This window comes from Chelmon rostratus, chromosome 16 (assembly GCF_017976325.1).
Source record: "Chelmon rostratus isolate fCheRos1 chromosome 16, fCheRos1.pri, whole genome shotgun sequence".
Lineage (NCBI taxonomy): Eukaryota > Metazoa > Chordata > Actinopteri > Chaetodontiformes > Chaetodontidae > Chelmon > Chelmon rostratus.
The window spans coordinates 392,501-409,954 of NC_055673.1; the positions used below are offsets into that span (position 1 = coordinate 392,501).

The 17,454-nt window shown below is 47.2% G+C and overlaps 2 protein-coding genes across 2 annotated transcripts in view; both read left to right on the forward strand.

Moving 5' to 3' along the window:
• The window catches only part of ints3 (integrator complex subunit 3), a 17,321-nt gene extending 13,748 nt beyond the window's left edge, over positions 1-3,573 (forward strand). The window contains exons 26-29 of the mRNA XM_041954741.1: positions 47-147; positions 271-343; positions 416-572; positions 2,905-3,573. Coding sequence (XP_041810675.1) covers positions 47-147; positions 271-343; positions 416-572; positions 2,905-2,982 — 409 coding nt within the window. The 3' untranslated portion in view covers positions 2,983-3,573. The remainder of the gene's footprint in view (positions 1-46; positions 148-270; positions 344-415; positions 573-2,904) is intronic.
• Positions 3,574-5,602: 2,029 nt separating this feature from the next.
• On the forward strand, positions 5,603-6,410 carry LOC121619951 (C2 calcium-dependent domain-containing protein 4C-like). The gene has a single exon (XM_041955898.1). The coding sequence runs from the start codon at positions 5,670-5,672 to the stop codon at positions 6,408-6,410; it is 741 nt and encodes a 246-aa protein (XP_041811832.1). The 5' UTR covers positions 5,603-5,669.
• The last annotated feature ends 11,044 nt before the right edge of the window (positions 6,411-17,454 follow it).

The following is a 17,454-nucleotide window of genomic DNA, read 5'->3' on the forward strand; positions in this document are numbered from 1 at the left end:
GTTTCCTGTCACATGGATACACATGAAAGACTTGTGTCTGTTTCAGTCTGCGGAGTTCCAGCAGCAAACTGGCTCAGCTGACCCTGGAACAGATCTTAGAGCACATGGACAACCTGAGACTGAGCCTGAGCAACACCAAGAACAACTGTGAGTGCACGCACACACACACACACGCAGACGCACACACACACACACACTGATAAGTACTGATGGATGTATTGATATTTCTTGATATTTCTTGATATTTGATGACGGCTGTTTGTCTCTCAGTCTTCACTCAGACTCCGATCCTTCAGGCTCTGCAGCACGTTCAGGCCAGCTGTGACGAAGCACACAAGATGAGGTACACACACACACGCACACACACACACACACTCTGATGGATGATGTCACACCACGCCCCTCCTTTCTGCAGGTTCAGTGACCTGTTTGCGCTGGCGGAGGAATATGAGGACTCTCAGGCAAAGCCTCCGAAGTCTCGGCGTAAGGCTCCGGCCTCCTCGCCACGCTCCCGGAAAGGAGCGGCCCCGCCCACCAACAACGAGGAGGAGAGCGCCTCCAGCAGCGCGTCGGTACGTAACCACACGTCACAGGTCCGTTCCCCGCCCGACACACGCGGCCAGTCGTTTACACTCTTCATCCTGGTTGTGGTAGTGACAGCGGGGTCCAGTTTGGATCTGGATCCAGTTTGGATCTGGATCCAGTTTGGTAAACCACAGGGATATATTAAGCCAGACAGCCGGTGAATTCATTACTGGATCAGGATCTCCTTCAGATCGTCTCTGACACCCCTCAGCCTGAGGTGACGTCTGCAGATCTTATTTCCAGCGTGTAGTTTCTCTGGTGCAGCTGCAGCTCAGTGAGCAGCAGGCTGAGTCAGGACAGGGTTCATGAAGGCCACAGAGACTCGATATGAGCTGAAAGACCTGTAGAGTCTCTGTGGTCCAGGTCTGACACTGACACCAGAGGAGACGTATTCACTGTGAGATGTCTTTAGTCCACCAAACAAACTAACTACCAAAGAGATCTGATCAGGGATTTGGAACCTGCAAGAAGAATTTGAACTGGATTCAGATTTGATGAAATACCATCAAAGCCCATCACTTGGTCCTCATCTTGGTGGCAGCTGGTGAAGGACCACCTTCTCTACCTCCCAGTCCACATCCTCATCTCCTCCTGGGAGGTCTGCAGTGTGCCCTGTGGCAGATGTTGATGGTACAGAGACAGGCAGGGCTGAGACATGCAGCGAAGGTCCTCAGCCAGGACTGAACTGAAGGCACCTCAACCCTTTGGCCACCAGAGCGCCCCCTCCTGGAGGATCCTGCAGCGTTCTGTTAGGAGAGGACCGAGGCCGAGAGAGCTCTATGCCAGTCGTTTCTTCTTTTCTTGTTGATCACGAACTGACGGATTTGGTTCATCTCTACCATCTTGTCCAATATGGAATAACCCACCGTTGACTGCAGGTGGCGTAACGCTGGCAAAGAGCACCGTGCACCACCAAGCCATCGCTCAGACCGGACAGGCTACCAGGAACGATACAGTCGTACCATTCCAGGAGCTGAAAATGCAGTTTGGCCTGAGTGATTCTGCATTTCTTACAGCTGAGGTCTGTCTTCAAACATTTTTCAATCCTGCTGGGATGTAGACGTGTCCTTGATGTAAAGGGAGGGATGAGGCTACTGGACGAAGAGCGAAGGCTTTCAACGTCAATGTGCAGTTGTGTGAGATACAGAATAATTGAAATGAAGGTCATACGTAGGACTGCTGGCATGGTCGGATTGGTGCGCGTATACACCTACTGTGCTCCTGTCCAGTGGTAACAGAAAATGTGGACTGAGGTGGTTTTTACAGGCGATAATGATAATGTTCATATTCCTCAGTGTCCTGGCGTCTGCATACTGGGAAAAAGAATGAAAATACACGTGCAAGAACTGCACAGAGTGTTGTTGCATCAGCCTCTCTGTCTGTAGAGAGGACAATACTGATGAGCTGGAAAAGCCATGAACCGGACTGCTATGACAAATATAACGGACTGAAAGACTTGTTGGACTTACTGTCGATGAAGATGCCGTGAATATTCTCATTTATCAGGTCATTGTAAGCTTCAGGGCCTTCAGTCGTTCTCAGCTGGACCTCGTCAGTTTGTCTTAGAAGACGTTTCCTCTCATCCGAGCAGGCTTCATCAGTTCATCTGCACCCGACTAGACAGGACAGCTCTAGTCCAATGAAATGGTGTTAGGTTCAAGTATTTATCCTCTGAGTGGGGCCAACCCCCAAAACCGATGAAGAGTGCTGTTTCAACCCTGAAGGACTTTAATGACCCTGGGGCCTTATGGACTCTCACTAGACAACACTTGAATAACAGACTAACCTAATTCCAAAGTATGAATGCAGGTACGATGGTAAGTATGACCTGAACTGAAAGGTACACCCCATCCTGTGTTCTTGACTGGTGCTCTGAGATGTAATCCCAAAAGATTTTCATGTAATCGACATCTGCTGGTCACCGTTTGACAGCGGCTCACTGTTTATCACTGAGGTCCCACAGTGGGGCTTTCAACGAGACCGTTGGCTAACGAGCTTGCTCTTCGGCTCACCTGTGTGTGGGGCGCTGTACTGGTTTTTCTGGTGTCTGCTGGCGTTGTGAATGTAAGGGAGTGATGACTATGAGGAAACTGAACTGAGACTGAAGTGAGGACCAAAGACTTAAATCTGTCTGTTATTATAAAATTGATCGATAATAAATCCTCTTAGAAAGCGTTGGTGGTCCCTCTGGGAGGTGACAGAAAAGGGGGGACAAACGGGTATACATAACGCTGGTCCTGGTCTCATGTGGTCTGAGCGGAACCTTCAGTTGCACGTCGCTCCATAACTACAGAACGTCTTTGTGTTTCTGCGTTTCAGGAGGAGGAGGACTCGAAGCCCAAAGCTCCGAAGAGGAAGAGGAAAGGCTCGTCGGCCGTCGGCTCCGACAGTGACTGACGGACCCTTTGACCAATCACACGGCAGCTGCAGCAGAGACACTCAGCCGACCAGCCGCTCTGACCACTGGAAGAAGACCCGCCCCCTCCCGACACATGAACTGACCGCCGCGGGAGGGGCGGGGCTCTGAGATGCAGCAGACTTTCCATGTGGTAAACTGACTTTCACGTGATGAGACTGATGCCGTTTCCATGGAGACAAGGACTGACCACTGCCCAGCGGGTCAGAGGTCACCGTGTGGCTGTTCTCCCATGATCCACTGGAGGGGGAAACCAACATACAGACTGATTTTAATACAGGGACCGTGATGATGATGATGATCAACAGTACATAATGATGAAGATGAGTGCGGCTGTTTGTGGGTACTTCACTCCCTTTTTTCATTTTCTTCTCTTTTTTGGGGGGCTGGGGGAGCAGATTCTGGACTCTTATTGTGGAGGATCCTGACTTCCTGCTGTTTTTAGCAGCTCCTTCCTGTTTATCTTGCTGCAGTAAAAATCTCTTTTTCTGTTCTGAATCATTTTGGAGGCAAGTCTTCATTTAACAACACGAAGGTTTTTCTGCTGGTCTGTTACTGGTGGGGGGGGGGGGGGGGGGGGGGGGGGGCGGGGTTGACGCTGCTCATGGGCATTGTGGCACCACAGTCAGTAAAAACGTTTCAAACATTTTTAATAATGTCTCAAAGTAAAAAACGTAAAAATGTGAATGGAGTTCGTTGTGAGTCGGTCCGGTTCCGTTCAGGTTCTCAGCAGCTCATCTCGACTGGCGATAAATTCATCAGGTTGATCGAGAGAAAACTGATTCTACAATAAATTAATCTTTTATGAGAATAGCTTTCAGGAAATTCGTTAGAGGAAACGTGAAAAACAACAAAATCATCAAATTGATTTGAGTGTTTTTATTTACAGTCAGTGGACCCACAGATCTGCTGACGTGAAGCAGGTGTGAGGTTCCCCCCACTGATCAGAAGGCAGCTGGCAACAGATCCAGAAAAACAACAGTAAAATTAAGGAAAAACAATACAATTAAAAGTAAGAAGTAAAAACGGAACAAATGAATTTTCCCACAAAATGAATTTAGTGAAATCCAAATGGAGTTTGGTGTGAGCTGGTCCGGTTCTGTTCATGTTCTCTGCAGCTCCTCTCTGAACTTTTCGCCTCTTAGTGAAACCATGTGATGAGTTGAAGAACAGGAACAGATCTTAGGTAAATCCTCTTAGAAAGCGTTGGTGGTCCCTCTGGGAGGTGTCCTGGGTCCTCTGTCCTTTCTGTTGACGTTTATACAGATTTAAAGAAACTCTCCAGTATTTACAGTGTAGACTAATCTGATTGTCCTCGGTCTGCTCCTCAGTCACATAACTCCGCTGATCAGTTTTATCCAAGTCAAGGCTTGTTTTCAGGGGGAAAAATGGATCAACATTTACCAAATGGCCAACCATGAATTTCCACCTTAACTGGAAAATGAAGGCTCTTATCAGGGTTTCAAAGTAAAAACACAACAAAATCCAAATGGAGTTTAGTGTCAATCCATCAATTTCTCATCTCAGCAGCTCATTTCTGAACTTTTGAGTTGATCAACAGAAAATGAATCCCACAGTTTTGGTAAGCAGTTTTAGGTCAGATCCTCTTTTCTGTCTTTAAGGACCTGTGGAGTCCCTCAGGGAGGTGTCCTGGGACTCTTCTATTGTTAGGTTCTTTTATAATAAAGTTGATAAATGTTCAAAGTTGGATAAATCGTCTTGTTCTTCACAATATCGGTTCATTTCTCCTTCCACCTCCTGACGAACTGTAACGAGGTGATTGTCACCTTGAAAACACCTGAGAATTCTTACCTTTAAACCTTTAAAGACTTTGTTTCATGGTAAATGTTACAGGTTTGATCCCAGATTTTAGAGTAATAAGTGGATTGTAATGTGCAGTGGGCTCTCTGCATAGATTAAGTGGTTTTAAGGGCCTTGAAAAACCTTAAAACTTCCCCAGTGCTGGAAATATTGGAGGATTGACTCCAGGTTAATGAACTGTGATGAGTTAAAATGGTTTAATGTGTAAAAACATGAAAATCAGCTGTGAAAACTCAAAAGTTAATGTTGCTTAACATCATTATTATTAATTCAAACTTATACATGAATGAAGCTCAGTGGCTAAAATCTGAAGTGTGAAAACGTGATTAAAATATACAGAATATTATTATTCTTTTTAAAAATGTCACGTCTCTTCAGGTAAAGATGTGTGAATTCGAACATTGAAGTGATTTCTCCTCATGGTTGAAGAATTTAGACCCTTTAAAGGTTTGAAAGCAGCACGGAGTGAGATCCAGGTCTGGATTGTTAAGGGGACTCTGGAGGACTGATGTGTGATTAGATCCACCTGCTGCTGCTCATATAAACCGGGAGACCAGAGTCAGGGCTGCCTCAGACCAGGTGAGACTAAGAATCAGGTGAGTGGACTTTGACACTGATCCACATAGCTTCATCAAGATCCAGACACAGACTGATATTTGAATTTTAGTCCCGGTTTGTAACATCACTTCCTGTCCTGACGGTTTTCTCCAGCTTCAGAAACCAGTTTGAGTTCAGATCTGCAGGTTCAGGTCTGTCACGTGATGTGAGCACTGACTTCATTGAAAGTATTTCTGTGTCGTTTTCATGTCCTCTGTCCTCTAAACCTGTTCATCACTCTGAGGCAGAAATGTGTCCCTCTAAACCTGCTTCTGTCTCTCGTGCAGCCTCCGTCATCATGTCGGCTGTTAAATCCGGATCGTCGCTGCGGAGTCTGGTTCTGACTCCGGAAAGGATCCCAGACTTCCTCATCCCCTCCCGCAGTCCGCTCCTCTTCGTCTCTCCGCGGCTTCACCGGGGCTCACCAGATCGGACCAGACTGCTGTCCGACCATGATGACGACAGTCCAGGGGCCAGCCCCCCCGGGACCCCAGCCAGCCCCGCGGCCTCTCGCCTGCTCCGCCTGCCGCCGCCGCGGATCAGACGTCCCCGCCGCTCCGCCGCCGCTGCTGCGGCAGAATCTGCGGACGCCGACACGGATCTGACAACGCACGCGGCCATGTCGCTGCCTCACGTGAGGAAGGTGACCACGCCATATGGCTTCCGCGCTGTGCTGGCCGCGAGCCCCTGCACGCGCCGGCGGGAATCCCTGTTTCACCAAAATAAACCGGTGACGCTGACCTTCTCAGACAGCGACCTGCAGGACCCGGCGGACCCCCGTCGTCCTCCTAGTTCCCGGGTCTGTCCGGTGACGTTGACTGTCCCGGACAGCGACCTGCAGGACTCGGCGGACGCCCCTCCTCCCGGCAGGTCCCGGGTCTGTCTGCTGCCCGTTAAGGCTCTGGGTCTGCAGATGATGAAGGAGCTGAGGAGACCTGTAGCCGCTCTGAAGGCTCTGAGCCCCGCCACGAGGAAGACACAGCCCCGCTGACGTCACGTGAGCGGAAACACTCTGGCACACCTGTCAGGTAGACCAGCAGCACATCAGAAGTTACTTTGCTGTGTTTGGTGCAGATTGTACATTTTTAAATTCAATATTGTAATAAATGATTTTAATAAGTCTTGATGTGTTTTGGACCTCCTTCATGTCATCGCCTGAACGATAATAATCCAGAGTTCACAGATCAAATCGATAAAGGTTCCATAAAACAAATATTAGAATGCACAGAGAACAAATCCAACAAAATGCTGCAACGAATGAGAAGTTCAAACGTCGTTGAATGTGAATAATCCTCTGAATGTGCTTCATCACTCCCTTTATTCCACCTGCACTATTAATACAACAAGTGTTGAGTTTAGATCTGAGACTAAAGTTTCACTGTTAGATGAGGACAGTTTTATCTGCAGGTACAGTTTCGTTTGAACGCAGCACATTAGAAAGATGAAAGTCTGCAGATGTTGAAGCATCGTGGATCAGAACCCGGACCAGGAGCAGATGGATGGAGTGTTTTGGTAATCCACCTCATAAGAGAAAATAAAATATCATGAGATATGTAGAAAACATGTAATTTAATTTCAACTGAAAATGAACAAAAGCATTACAACTAAATATCTTTGAAGTCCCACAGAACTGAGCTATTTATTGAAATGACTCTTAAAACACTGAAAATTAAATGATTAAAATATTTTTTATTATTTTAAAGCACTGAAAGTTGTTATCCTTCAGGACATCATCATCATCAGTCTCCTCCTGACTGTCTTTATTTAACAAACGGTAGGAGATGCAGGTCTACTGTCCTCTCCTTCTATTCAATCATCCCTAAAGCCAAAACTCAACAACGAGCAGCGCGAGGACGAACAGTGACAACGAGCCATGTGGAGCGCGTTATATTTGATCGAGTTATATTTGATCGGGTTATATTTGATCGAGTTATATTTGAGAACGCACGTGCACCTGAGCACCACATGTGTGCATCCCTGAACAGACAGGACATGTAACATGTCAGGCTGATTGAAGAAATTATTTTCTGATGCATTTTTTACAGAACACAATGGAGAAACGTCCTTTTAATTTCAGGGGAACAGTGTTGTTGGTCTCCCTTTTTATCCAGCGCATCAGAGTCTGGAGTCAGTTTTCTTGCTGTATCATCGTCTTTAAACACCCCCACAGTCTCTTGGCATATCAGGCAGACAGCAGCTGATCTGAGTTCAGTAAACATATTTAGTTGTCCTCTCCTGATTAAAAACTGGACATTCTCTGTCCACTTTTCTTTTCTTAGCTGCGCTCATCTTTACAGAAGGGCTGAGGGTCGAAGAGTAAAGCGCAAACGTGGAGTAATACGCCGCACCTCAACTCAGCTCAATGTATCTAGTGCGCCATCTATTGGGAAAAAGGCAGAATTGCAGGGAAAATAAAACATTAACAAGGTTTATTGATATAATTTCTTCAAGTTAAAATTTGGCCCTGGGGCCGTAGTTTGCCCATGCCTGTACTTTAGAGGCACACATGGGAACCAAGGGGAGACAGACAGGGAGGATGACATGCGACAAAAGGACATGAAATCATTTTTGAGCTCTTCTCGATCTGTGTCTCTATTATCTCTGGGAGCAGGCAGCTCGTTAATATTTGAGCATGAAGCAGACAACGTGTTGGTGACACAGCTGAACGGGGGTGGGGAGTAACTTGTTACAAGTAAAAATGAGTAAAAAAGCAGGTGTTTTATTTTTTTTTTAGAAAAGACAACTTCATTACCATTCTTTTTTAGTTCCTGTTTAACACTGTACTTTCAAAGTCAAAGTCAGCTTTATTGTCAATTCTGCAGTATGTACAGGACAAACAGAGAATCGAAATTGCGTTACTCTTCAACCCTTTGTGACAGGACATATATTAAAAAAAGAGATAAATAAAAAACTGTACAATCTAAATAAAAACTGTACAAACTAAGTAAAAACTGTACAAACTAAGCAATGAAACATTGAGAATGTAATAGTGCAAATGTAAACGGTAGTGCAAAAAGAATTAGCTTAACAACTGGTGGTGAATAAAGTGACAGTGTGTTGTTTTCCTGAGGGGAGGGGTTCACATCAGTGAGAGTTTGTAGAGTCCAGGGTGTATACGTGTGTGTGTGTGTGTGTGTGTGTGTGTGAGTGTGTGTGGTGGGGGCATATCAGAGTCCAGGGTGTGTGTGTGTGGTGGGGGGCAGTTAGAGTCCAGGGTGTGTGTGTGTGTGTGGTGGTGGGGGTTGGGGCGGCAGCGGGGTGTATTTCAGTGTCCAGCCAGGGAGTGAGTGAGTGAGTGAGTGAGTGTGTGTGTGTGTGTGTGTGTGTGTGTGTGTGTTGGGGGGGAAGTTATAGTCCAGGTTGAGTGTTTGTGTGGAGGAGGGGGAGGGCAGGGAGAGAGTTCAGCATCCTGACAGCCTGGTGGACGAAGCTGTCCCGCAGTCTGCTGGTCTTGGCCCGCAGACTCTGCAGTCTCCTCCCTGATGGCAGCAGGCTGAAGAGGCTGTGTGACGGGTGGGTGGGGTCTCTCGCAATGCAGAGGGCTTTGCGAGTGAGGCGGGAGGTGTAGAGGTCGTGGAGGGAGGGGAGAGAAGCACCGACGATCTTCTCAGCTGCTCTCACGATGCGCTGGAGGTTCTTCCTGCAGGACGTGGAGCAGGCGCCATACCACACGGTGATGCTGCTGGTCAGGACGCTCTCAATGGTGCCTCTGTAGAAGGTGTGCATGATGGGGGCCGGGGCTCTAGCTTTCCTCAGTTTGCGGAGGAAGTAGAGGCGCTGGTTTGCTTTCTTGGCCAGCGATGTGGTGTTGGTGGTCCAGGAGAAGTCCTCAGTGACGTGCACACCCAGGAATTTGGTGCTGCTTACCCTCTCCACCGTAGCACCATTGATGGTAAGGGGGGCATACTGGGGGCGTCTTCTCCTGAAGTCCACAACAATCTCCTTCGTCTTCTCCACATTCAGAGAGAGATTGTTGTGTTCACACCACGAGGCCAGGCGGCTCACCTCACTCCTGTAGTCCGCCTCGTCGTCGTTGCTGATGAGACCCACCACAGTTGTGTCATCGGCGAACTTGACGAGGAGGTTGGAGCTGTGGGAAGGTGTGCAGTCGTGGGTCAGCAGGGTGAAGAGGAGGGGGCTCAGCACACATCCTTGGGGGGCCCCCGTGTTCAGTGTGGTGGTGCTGGATGTGTTCCTGCCGACCCGAACTGCCTGAGGTCTCCCAGTCAGGAAGTCCAGCAGCCAGTTGCACAGGGAGGTGTTTAATCCCAGCTGGTCCAGTTTTGCGATGAGCTGTTGTGGGATGATTGTGTTGAATGCTGAGCTGAAGAGTCTTTGTTGTCCAGGTGTGTGAGGGCTGAGTGGAGGGCAGTGGAGATGGCGTCATCGGTCGAGCGGTTGGGCCGATAAGCAAACTGTAAGGGGTCCAGGGAGGGTGGGAGGACAGTCTTGATGTGTTTCAACACTAGCCGTTCGAAGCACTTCATGAGGATGGGGGTGAGTGCTACCGGACGGTAGTCGTTGAAACAGGAGGGCGACGACTTCTTTGGGACAGGGATGATGGTGGTGGTTTTGAAGCATGTGGGGACAACAGCTTGGCTCAGCGAGATGTTGAAGATGTCTGTGAAGACATCCGTGAGCTCTCCGGCACAGTCCCTCAGCACGCGACCAGGAATGTTGTCAGGACCAGAAGCTTTGCGAGCGTTGATCCTGCTGAGTGTCCTCCTCACACTGTCAGGGGACAGTGACAGCACCTGTTCGCCGGGACAGGATGGGGATTTTTGTGCAGGTGTGCTGTTGTGTGCTTCGAAGCGAGCAAAGAAGTCATTCAGCTCATTTAGCAGGGGGGTGGAGCTGTCACAGGTCTGCGGTGGGGGTTTGTAGTCCGTGATGGTCTGTATCCCTCGCCACAGGCTCTGCGTATCCCTGCTGTCACTGAAGCGATGAGCTATCCTCCTGGAGTACACCTTCTTGGCCTCTCTGATGCCGCGTGACAGGTTGGCTCTGGCTGTCCTCAGGCCCTCCTCGTCTCCTTCTCTAAAGGCCGTGTTACGGGCCTTCAGCAGCCTGTGGACCTCTCCTGTCAGCCACGGCTTTTGATTGGCCCGGACAGTGATGGTCTTTGTTACTGTTACATCATCGATGCATTTGGTGATGTAAGCAGTGACGACGTCTGTGTACTCCTGGAGGTCGGTGATGTTGTTGTAGGTGGCACCCTGTTTAAACACGTCCCAGTTTGTGGTGTTGAAACAGTCCTGAAGTTCCTCCAAAGACCCTTCGGGCCACACTCGCACCTCTTTCAGAACTGGTTTGGCGACTTTAACCAGTGGTCTGTATGCTGGCATTAGCATGACAGTGATGTGGTCAGAGGCGCCGAGGTGGGGGAGGGGAAGGGCCTTGTAAGCTCCTCTCTGGGTGGTGTAAACCTGGTCCAGTGTGTTGTGTCCACGTGTTGGAAAGTCTATGTGTTTGTATAGCTTCGGAAACATCCTCTTTGGGTCTGCATGGTTGAAATCCCCAGCCAGGATGAGGAAGGTATCTGGGTGGGCAGTCTGCTGCTCACTGACGTGTTGGTACAGTTCATTCAATGCCTCGCTCCTGATGTTTTCATTGGAGCTCGGAGGGATGTAAACAGCCACAAGCAGTATGGCTGTAAACTCCCTCGGGAGGTAAAAGGGTCGGCATTTTATGACCGTAAACTCCACCAGTAGTGAGCAGTGCTTGCAGATCACAACAGCGTCACGACACCAGTCATTGTTGATGTAAACACAGAGTCCCCCGCCGCGTGTCTTACCTCCCTCAGCGAGAGCTCTGTCTGCTCGATAGCAGGTTAGCCGCTCGAGCTGAATGGCGTGGTCCGTTACGCTGTTGTTGAGCCAAGTTTCCCGTGAAAACATACACACAGCACTCTCCCGCAGACTTCTGGGTTGTCCGTAGAAGGCGTAGGTAGTCCAGTTTATTGTCCAAAGAGCGTACGTTGGCCAGCATGATGGTGGGGATAGCCGGCTTGTGTGGGCTAGCTGCTAGCCTGGCTCGGATACCTCCGCGCTTACCCCGCTTCTGCTTCCTCTGACGCCGCTTGTGTCGCCTCCACTGTGGGCGAGGTGCAGGACTGGGGGTCGGTATTGTAGTAGGCCTCCGGAGCAGACCGCAGTCTCGTAGCTCTTCCTCTTGCACGGGGAAAACTGGTCCTATCGACATTTAGTAAAAACTCCCAACTGTACGTGTGCTTGTAGACAGGTAGACGCGACGAAGACGAACAAAGACACTGTGTCTCGCACGACGAAAAACACAAAAACTCTGTCACAGTGAGAGAGAGAGAAGCCGCTCCGTGTGCACGCGCCGCCATCTTGTCCATTTTCACTTTTTCCTGAAATATTTTGGGGTCAATAATCTACTTTTAACGTCACTACATTTGCTATTTGCATGCAGTCATGCAGGAGAGCTTTAAAAAGTCTCCCTTGCTGTACAGAGAGACATGTGAAGGCAGAGTTAAATGTGTAAAAGGCTCCACAGCCACTTAACTCCATGTTGTTAACAAGTGAAGTGTGTGGAAACATTTTTTCACCCTTAAACAAACACGTCGAATTAAAAACGAGGCTTCATGTTTGCTGTTTTTAATGCATTGAGGAGTCCTTTGGTTTAAACGTAAACATTTTTGTTTGACTTTGTTGCTATAGCAACAACATCAAAGCAGATGTTGTTATGACATCGTTGCTTTGATGTTGTTGCTATAGCGACAACATCAAAGCAGATGTTGTTATGACATCATAGCTTTGATGTAGCTTTGATGTTGTTGCTATACCGACAACATCAAAGCCATCATCAAAGCCAAAAGGCAATACAGAATTCTATAGATACTGACCTGCCTGCAGCAGCATTTCATTTCAGTACAGACAGCAGACAGAGTTAGACAGTGAGACATTGAGGAGAGAAACCTAAAAACACCGTTACACTTGCAGTTATTACTAGAAACTTGAATGATGGAACCAATACAAATCCAGCGTTTTATGGTGGTAAGCACCACATTGCCTAAATGTGTCAGACACAAGGCAGAGAGACATGTTGACAGAGACAGTAGCTGTGAAGAAACCCAGCAGCTTCAGAGAGACATGAGTCCTCTGGTCAATGAAGCTAACTGTCTCCTCTCCCAGGAAGAACAGATCTGGGAGAACCAACAGGTCATGGTAACACATGACAACGTTTGGAGCGAAGAGACGCTCGTCAACATGGAAAGACAAAGACTGATCAGAGAGAGAGAGGCCTTTCAAAGAGAGCGTGCTCAAATGGCCGAGGTCAGGAAAACCTTCTGCTTGAAGATGGAGAAAATAGAAAATGAAAGAAAAGCCTTGAAGAAAGAACTCAAGGCACAACGAAGGAGAAGGAAGGCCCTTACAGCAGAAAGAAATGCCCTGTGTGAGGAAAGAAAGGCCCTCAACATAGAAAAGGAAGAGATGGCCATGCTGAGAAAGGCTTACACTCAGGAAAAGTCAGACATAGAGAGCACGAGGAAGGCTCTCCAGTTGGAAAGAGAGAACATGAACAAAGAAAGAGAGACATTCGAGAAAGAACAGAAGCTTCAGAGTTTGAAAAGGACAACCTTTCAAACTGAAGAAGATGCCATGAATAACACCAGAGTTATGTTCCAAATAGAAAAGAAAGAGATGGCAATGATGAGGAAGGCCTACATCCAAGAAAAGACAGGCATCCAGAAGATGAGGGAGGCCTTCCAGCTGGAGAAGGAGGACATGGAAAAAGAAAGAGAAGCCTTCAGCAAAGAACTGACGCTTCAGAATATGAGGAGGAAAAACTTTCAAGCTGAACAAGTGTCCATGATTGGTGACAGAAAGGCCCTCAAGATGGAAAAGGAAGAGATGGCCATGCTGAGTAAGGCTTACACTCAAGATCAGTCAGACATAGAGAAGATGAGGGAGGCTCTCCAGAAGGAGAAGGAGCACATAGAAAAAGAAAGAGAAGCCTACAAGACAGAACTGAGGGTTCAGAACATGACAAGGAACGCCTTTAACATTGAAGAAGATGCCATGATTGATGACAGAAAGATGTTCAAGATAGAAAGGGAAGAGATGGCAATGATGAGGAAGGCTTTCATTAAGGAGAAGGCAGGCATCCAGAAGATGAGGGAGGCTTTCCAGAAGGAGAAGGAGGACATGGAAAAAGAAAGAGAAGCCTACAAGAAAGAACCGGAACGAAAAAAAGGAATAGGAGAAAGGCTTTTAGCGCTGTTGAGGAGGAGAAGATGAGGGAGGCTTTCCAGTTGGAGAAGGAGCACATGGAAAAAGAAAGAGAAGCCTTCAGCAAAGAACTGATGCTTCAGAATATGAGGAGGAAAAACTTTCAAGCTGAACAAGTGTCCATGATTGATGACAGAAAGACTAACTGACATGGGAGGACAGGGACAGCAGGCCGCCAGCAGGGCGGCGCCTCGCTTACATAGAAGAGAAACAAATGAAAACAGGAGGGGGGAAAGCTAATCTCAGACTAACCCATGGGGGGGGGGGCTGTAACACAGCTTGGGGGGGTGGGGGGTCACAGCACAGTCGCTCGAGGGAGGGCTGCAGCAAAAAGAAAGACAAACCTTCAGCAAAGAATCAGGAATCAGGAAGCGTTTGTTGTCATTAAACAAGTTATTGCAGTGCAGCAGCAGCATTACACACAGTGAAATAAGTGAAAATAAGACTATAAAGAACAAAATATACAAAATAAAATATTAAAATAGCGAGCAGTAAAAAGATTATATACATAATAATAAAATAGCAAAATAGTGAACAGAAGTAAAAGTATTGCACAAAAAAGAATATCAAATGAATATCAAAGAAGGCGCTGAGTTAAGGGTGAGGGTGAATGTCCCAGAAGGGGGGGGGGGGGGGGGGGGGGAGAAGAAGCCAGAAGAAGCCAGATTTAAGCAAGATAAGTTGAATCTCTCCCTTGCAGCTGAAAAGCAAGCCAGCCTCCAGCAGCGTGAAACTGAGGAACATGATGCTGCAGTGAAGCATGCAGAACAGATGAATATGAGGGACAAACAATACCAGCAGCATGCTCAGCATGAACTCCAGAAGCTTTCAGAGAAGCTAAGAAGGAAACAGCGTCAGCAAGCCCAGCTCGGCCGTGAAGAAAGTGACGAGGTCACCCTGGGGCCGACCTGCCTCCCAGCAGCCTTCAAAACAATTCAAGACACCTCAGCTGCAAAGGATGCAACGAGTGGACCCAAAAAGGTCACCCGCCTGCCACCTATTGCTGAAGCAGTTAAAGTCCCTGCTCTGGACGATTGCAATTACCACTCTGCAGATACCAGTGATGGACAGCTTAGATTTTTCAGACCTCAGCCTCCAAATTACAAGCGTGGGGATTCACTGAAACTGAAAAAAAACAGAAGATTACGAAACCAGGATTGTCAGACAGACCCACATGGAGGAACATGATGCTGCAGTAAAGAATTCAGAGCAGAATGCTGTGAGGGACAAACAATTCCAGCAGCATGTTGAGCATGGACTCCTCTGCATCGGTTGTCTCTAAGCCCCAGTGGGCCTCTGCAGAGCGACCACACACCCACCTCCAGTGCATCTAAAATGCAGACAAGCAGAGGTCCAAAGACAGAAAAAAGGCAAAGACAATCCCTTTTCTAGAACACCATGTAGGCTCAGTGGTTAGCACAGGTGCCACGCAGTCAGGTTCTGGCTCAGGCCAGACCTTTCTGTGAGGAGTTTTCATATTCTCCTCATGTGTGTGTGGGTTTACTCTGGGTGCTCCAGTTTTCCCCAAATAACAAAAAAATCCAAAAATATGAAGGGCGGGCGGGTTCTCCTTTACCCATCTTCAACTGACGCTTCAGAAAATGACAAAGAAAGAAGATGACAGAGAGGTGTTGAAGATAGAAAAGGAAGAGATGGCAATGATGAGGAAGGCTTCCATTAAGGAAAAGACAGGCATCCAGTGGAGGCTTTCAATAAGACCATTAAACCCAGTGTTCCCAGTGTCGACATGTCACAGAATTCATCTCCCAGCTTGGTTTTTCATTGGACCCCGCAGGGATGAACACGGCGCCTGCAGCTGCACCAAGAAACAGAAACATCAAAGCTGCAGAGACGGAAATCTGAACTTTAATAAACATTCATTTTCTTTTTTTCACTTAAATATACGTCCACCTTTTAACGTCACTGTGTTTTCATTTTATTGCACCTGTTAAAAAAATAAAGATTTGTGTTGTTGTGCATTGATGTAAGTCTCGCAATATTTTGAGTCCTTAGAAACGCTCAGAAACTATTTTCAGACAATTAGAGGAATTTTTCAGCAACAAGCCATCAGAAAGTCTTCTCTGATACAACATATATTTCCATTATTGATATCTAGAACTGCACAGAGCTGCAACATGAAGAACTGCCTGTCAGTGACTGGAACAGTTGTGTGAGCACGACCGATAAGTCAGTCAGTCGCTTCAGTGCGTCAGTGTGGTGTGTGATGATGCATTTTCCATTTCCCGTCGACTGCAGCTCACCTACCTGTTGGTCCACAGTAATCCCGTCATCACACATTTCACATGCGCTGCAGGGCCGTTTCATGACGTTTCTGGACTTTGTTCAAATCAGAAGTGATATTGATGCATGTGCATCCTTTCTGTTGATGTTCGCTCACAGTGGAACGCCCACACTGTGACACGTTAGACGGTTTGCAGATGATGAATCTGAATGGCTTTGATGATCCTCTAACTTTTCCTCAAGCGCTTCAATGAGACGCTCATCTGTGGTTTTCATGAAATATCTTGACGACTGCTGGATTGTTTTCCATTAAATTTTAGACCAGTTTTTATGTTCCTTCAGCGTGAATTGTAGCCTCTTTGGTGATCCCATAACTTTTCATGTAGCTCCATCATCTGCACATTTTCTCAGGGACGTATTCTGCAAAAGCCACGAATGGTTTTGATTTTGAAATGTGTGAAATGTGGATTAAACTCTTTTAACAATTAGCATGTATTTATAATCTATGCACATATAAAGAGATGAAATAATAAAGACTTGTCTGAAATATGAAAAAGAAAACAAGCTAAATATCGGTCCAGATTAATGAATACGACTTAATGTCAAGGATTTTCAGTTTTTCTGTTGATTTTTATCAATGAAAGCAATAAAGGTCATACACAGGTAAAAAGCTGTTTGTCTGTAGGGATCAATACATTTTTCTTAATCTGAATGTGAATGCTTCAAATATTTGGTACAAACTGTCGAGTCTGTTCAAGGTGAGTAAAGCTCCAGGAGTCAAAACAGATCTGAAGTCAGTCCAGTGTGTCTGGTGTAGATGTTGAGTCTTTTCATCAGTGGGGGAACATATACAGGAGATCAATAGCTCTATGAACTGTGTAGCTGAGTCATTCAGAGCTGATCATTTAATGAGGCATCTTTTAAATGAGCCCAGCCACCAGCCTCTCTGCTGACCCGCATTCAGCGCATCCTCGACTCATCTTAGCTTTCGGCTTACAGAAAGTTTTGTCACATCAGAAAAGTCCCCCATTACTGAGGGAAATGAACCCTTCCTCTTCAGCTCCAGGTAGCGTCGGGCAAAGCTTGACCCCGGCCTGGGGAGACTTCAAACACGCAGGGTCGGTCTTTGTCTTTTACGATTGCAATGACTTTTAGAATATGGCCCCGTGAAGAAAACACTTTACGTTCCGAGCTGCACTCCCGTCTTTTCCTTTGTTTCCACATTCGTAGCTTCTCTCACCCTGGAACAGAGACAGTGAACTAAAGGTTGTGTGGCTCCTGGATGAGCCGCTTACAAGCAAAAAGAGGATTTTTCTGTTTGGAAACGCTGGAATGATTAGTCAAGACACGTTTTCGGGAAATTCATCTAAAATGACAAAACACAGAGTTCCTCACATCCTCTGTGGCATCGAGCGGGACACAGAGTTTCAGAATCTTCTGGCCAGGTTTTCTGGTGCCACCCAAACACAACAGAGACGAATGGACTTTCAGTTGTGCTGCTCCCATGTCCTGCTTACTGTGGCTAATCCACAAACCTCACTG

Bases quoted from the DNA above. Each gene is read 5' to 3' on its own strand.
- LOC121619951 (XM_041955898.1), top strand. From the start codon at position 5,670: ATGTGTCCCTCTAAACCTGCTTCTGTCTCTCGTGCAGCCTCCGTCATC.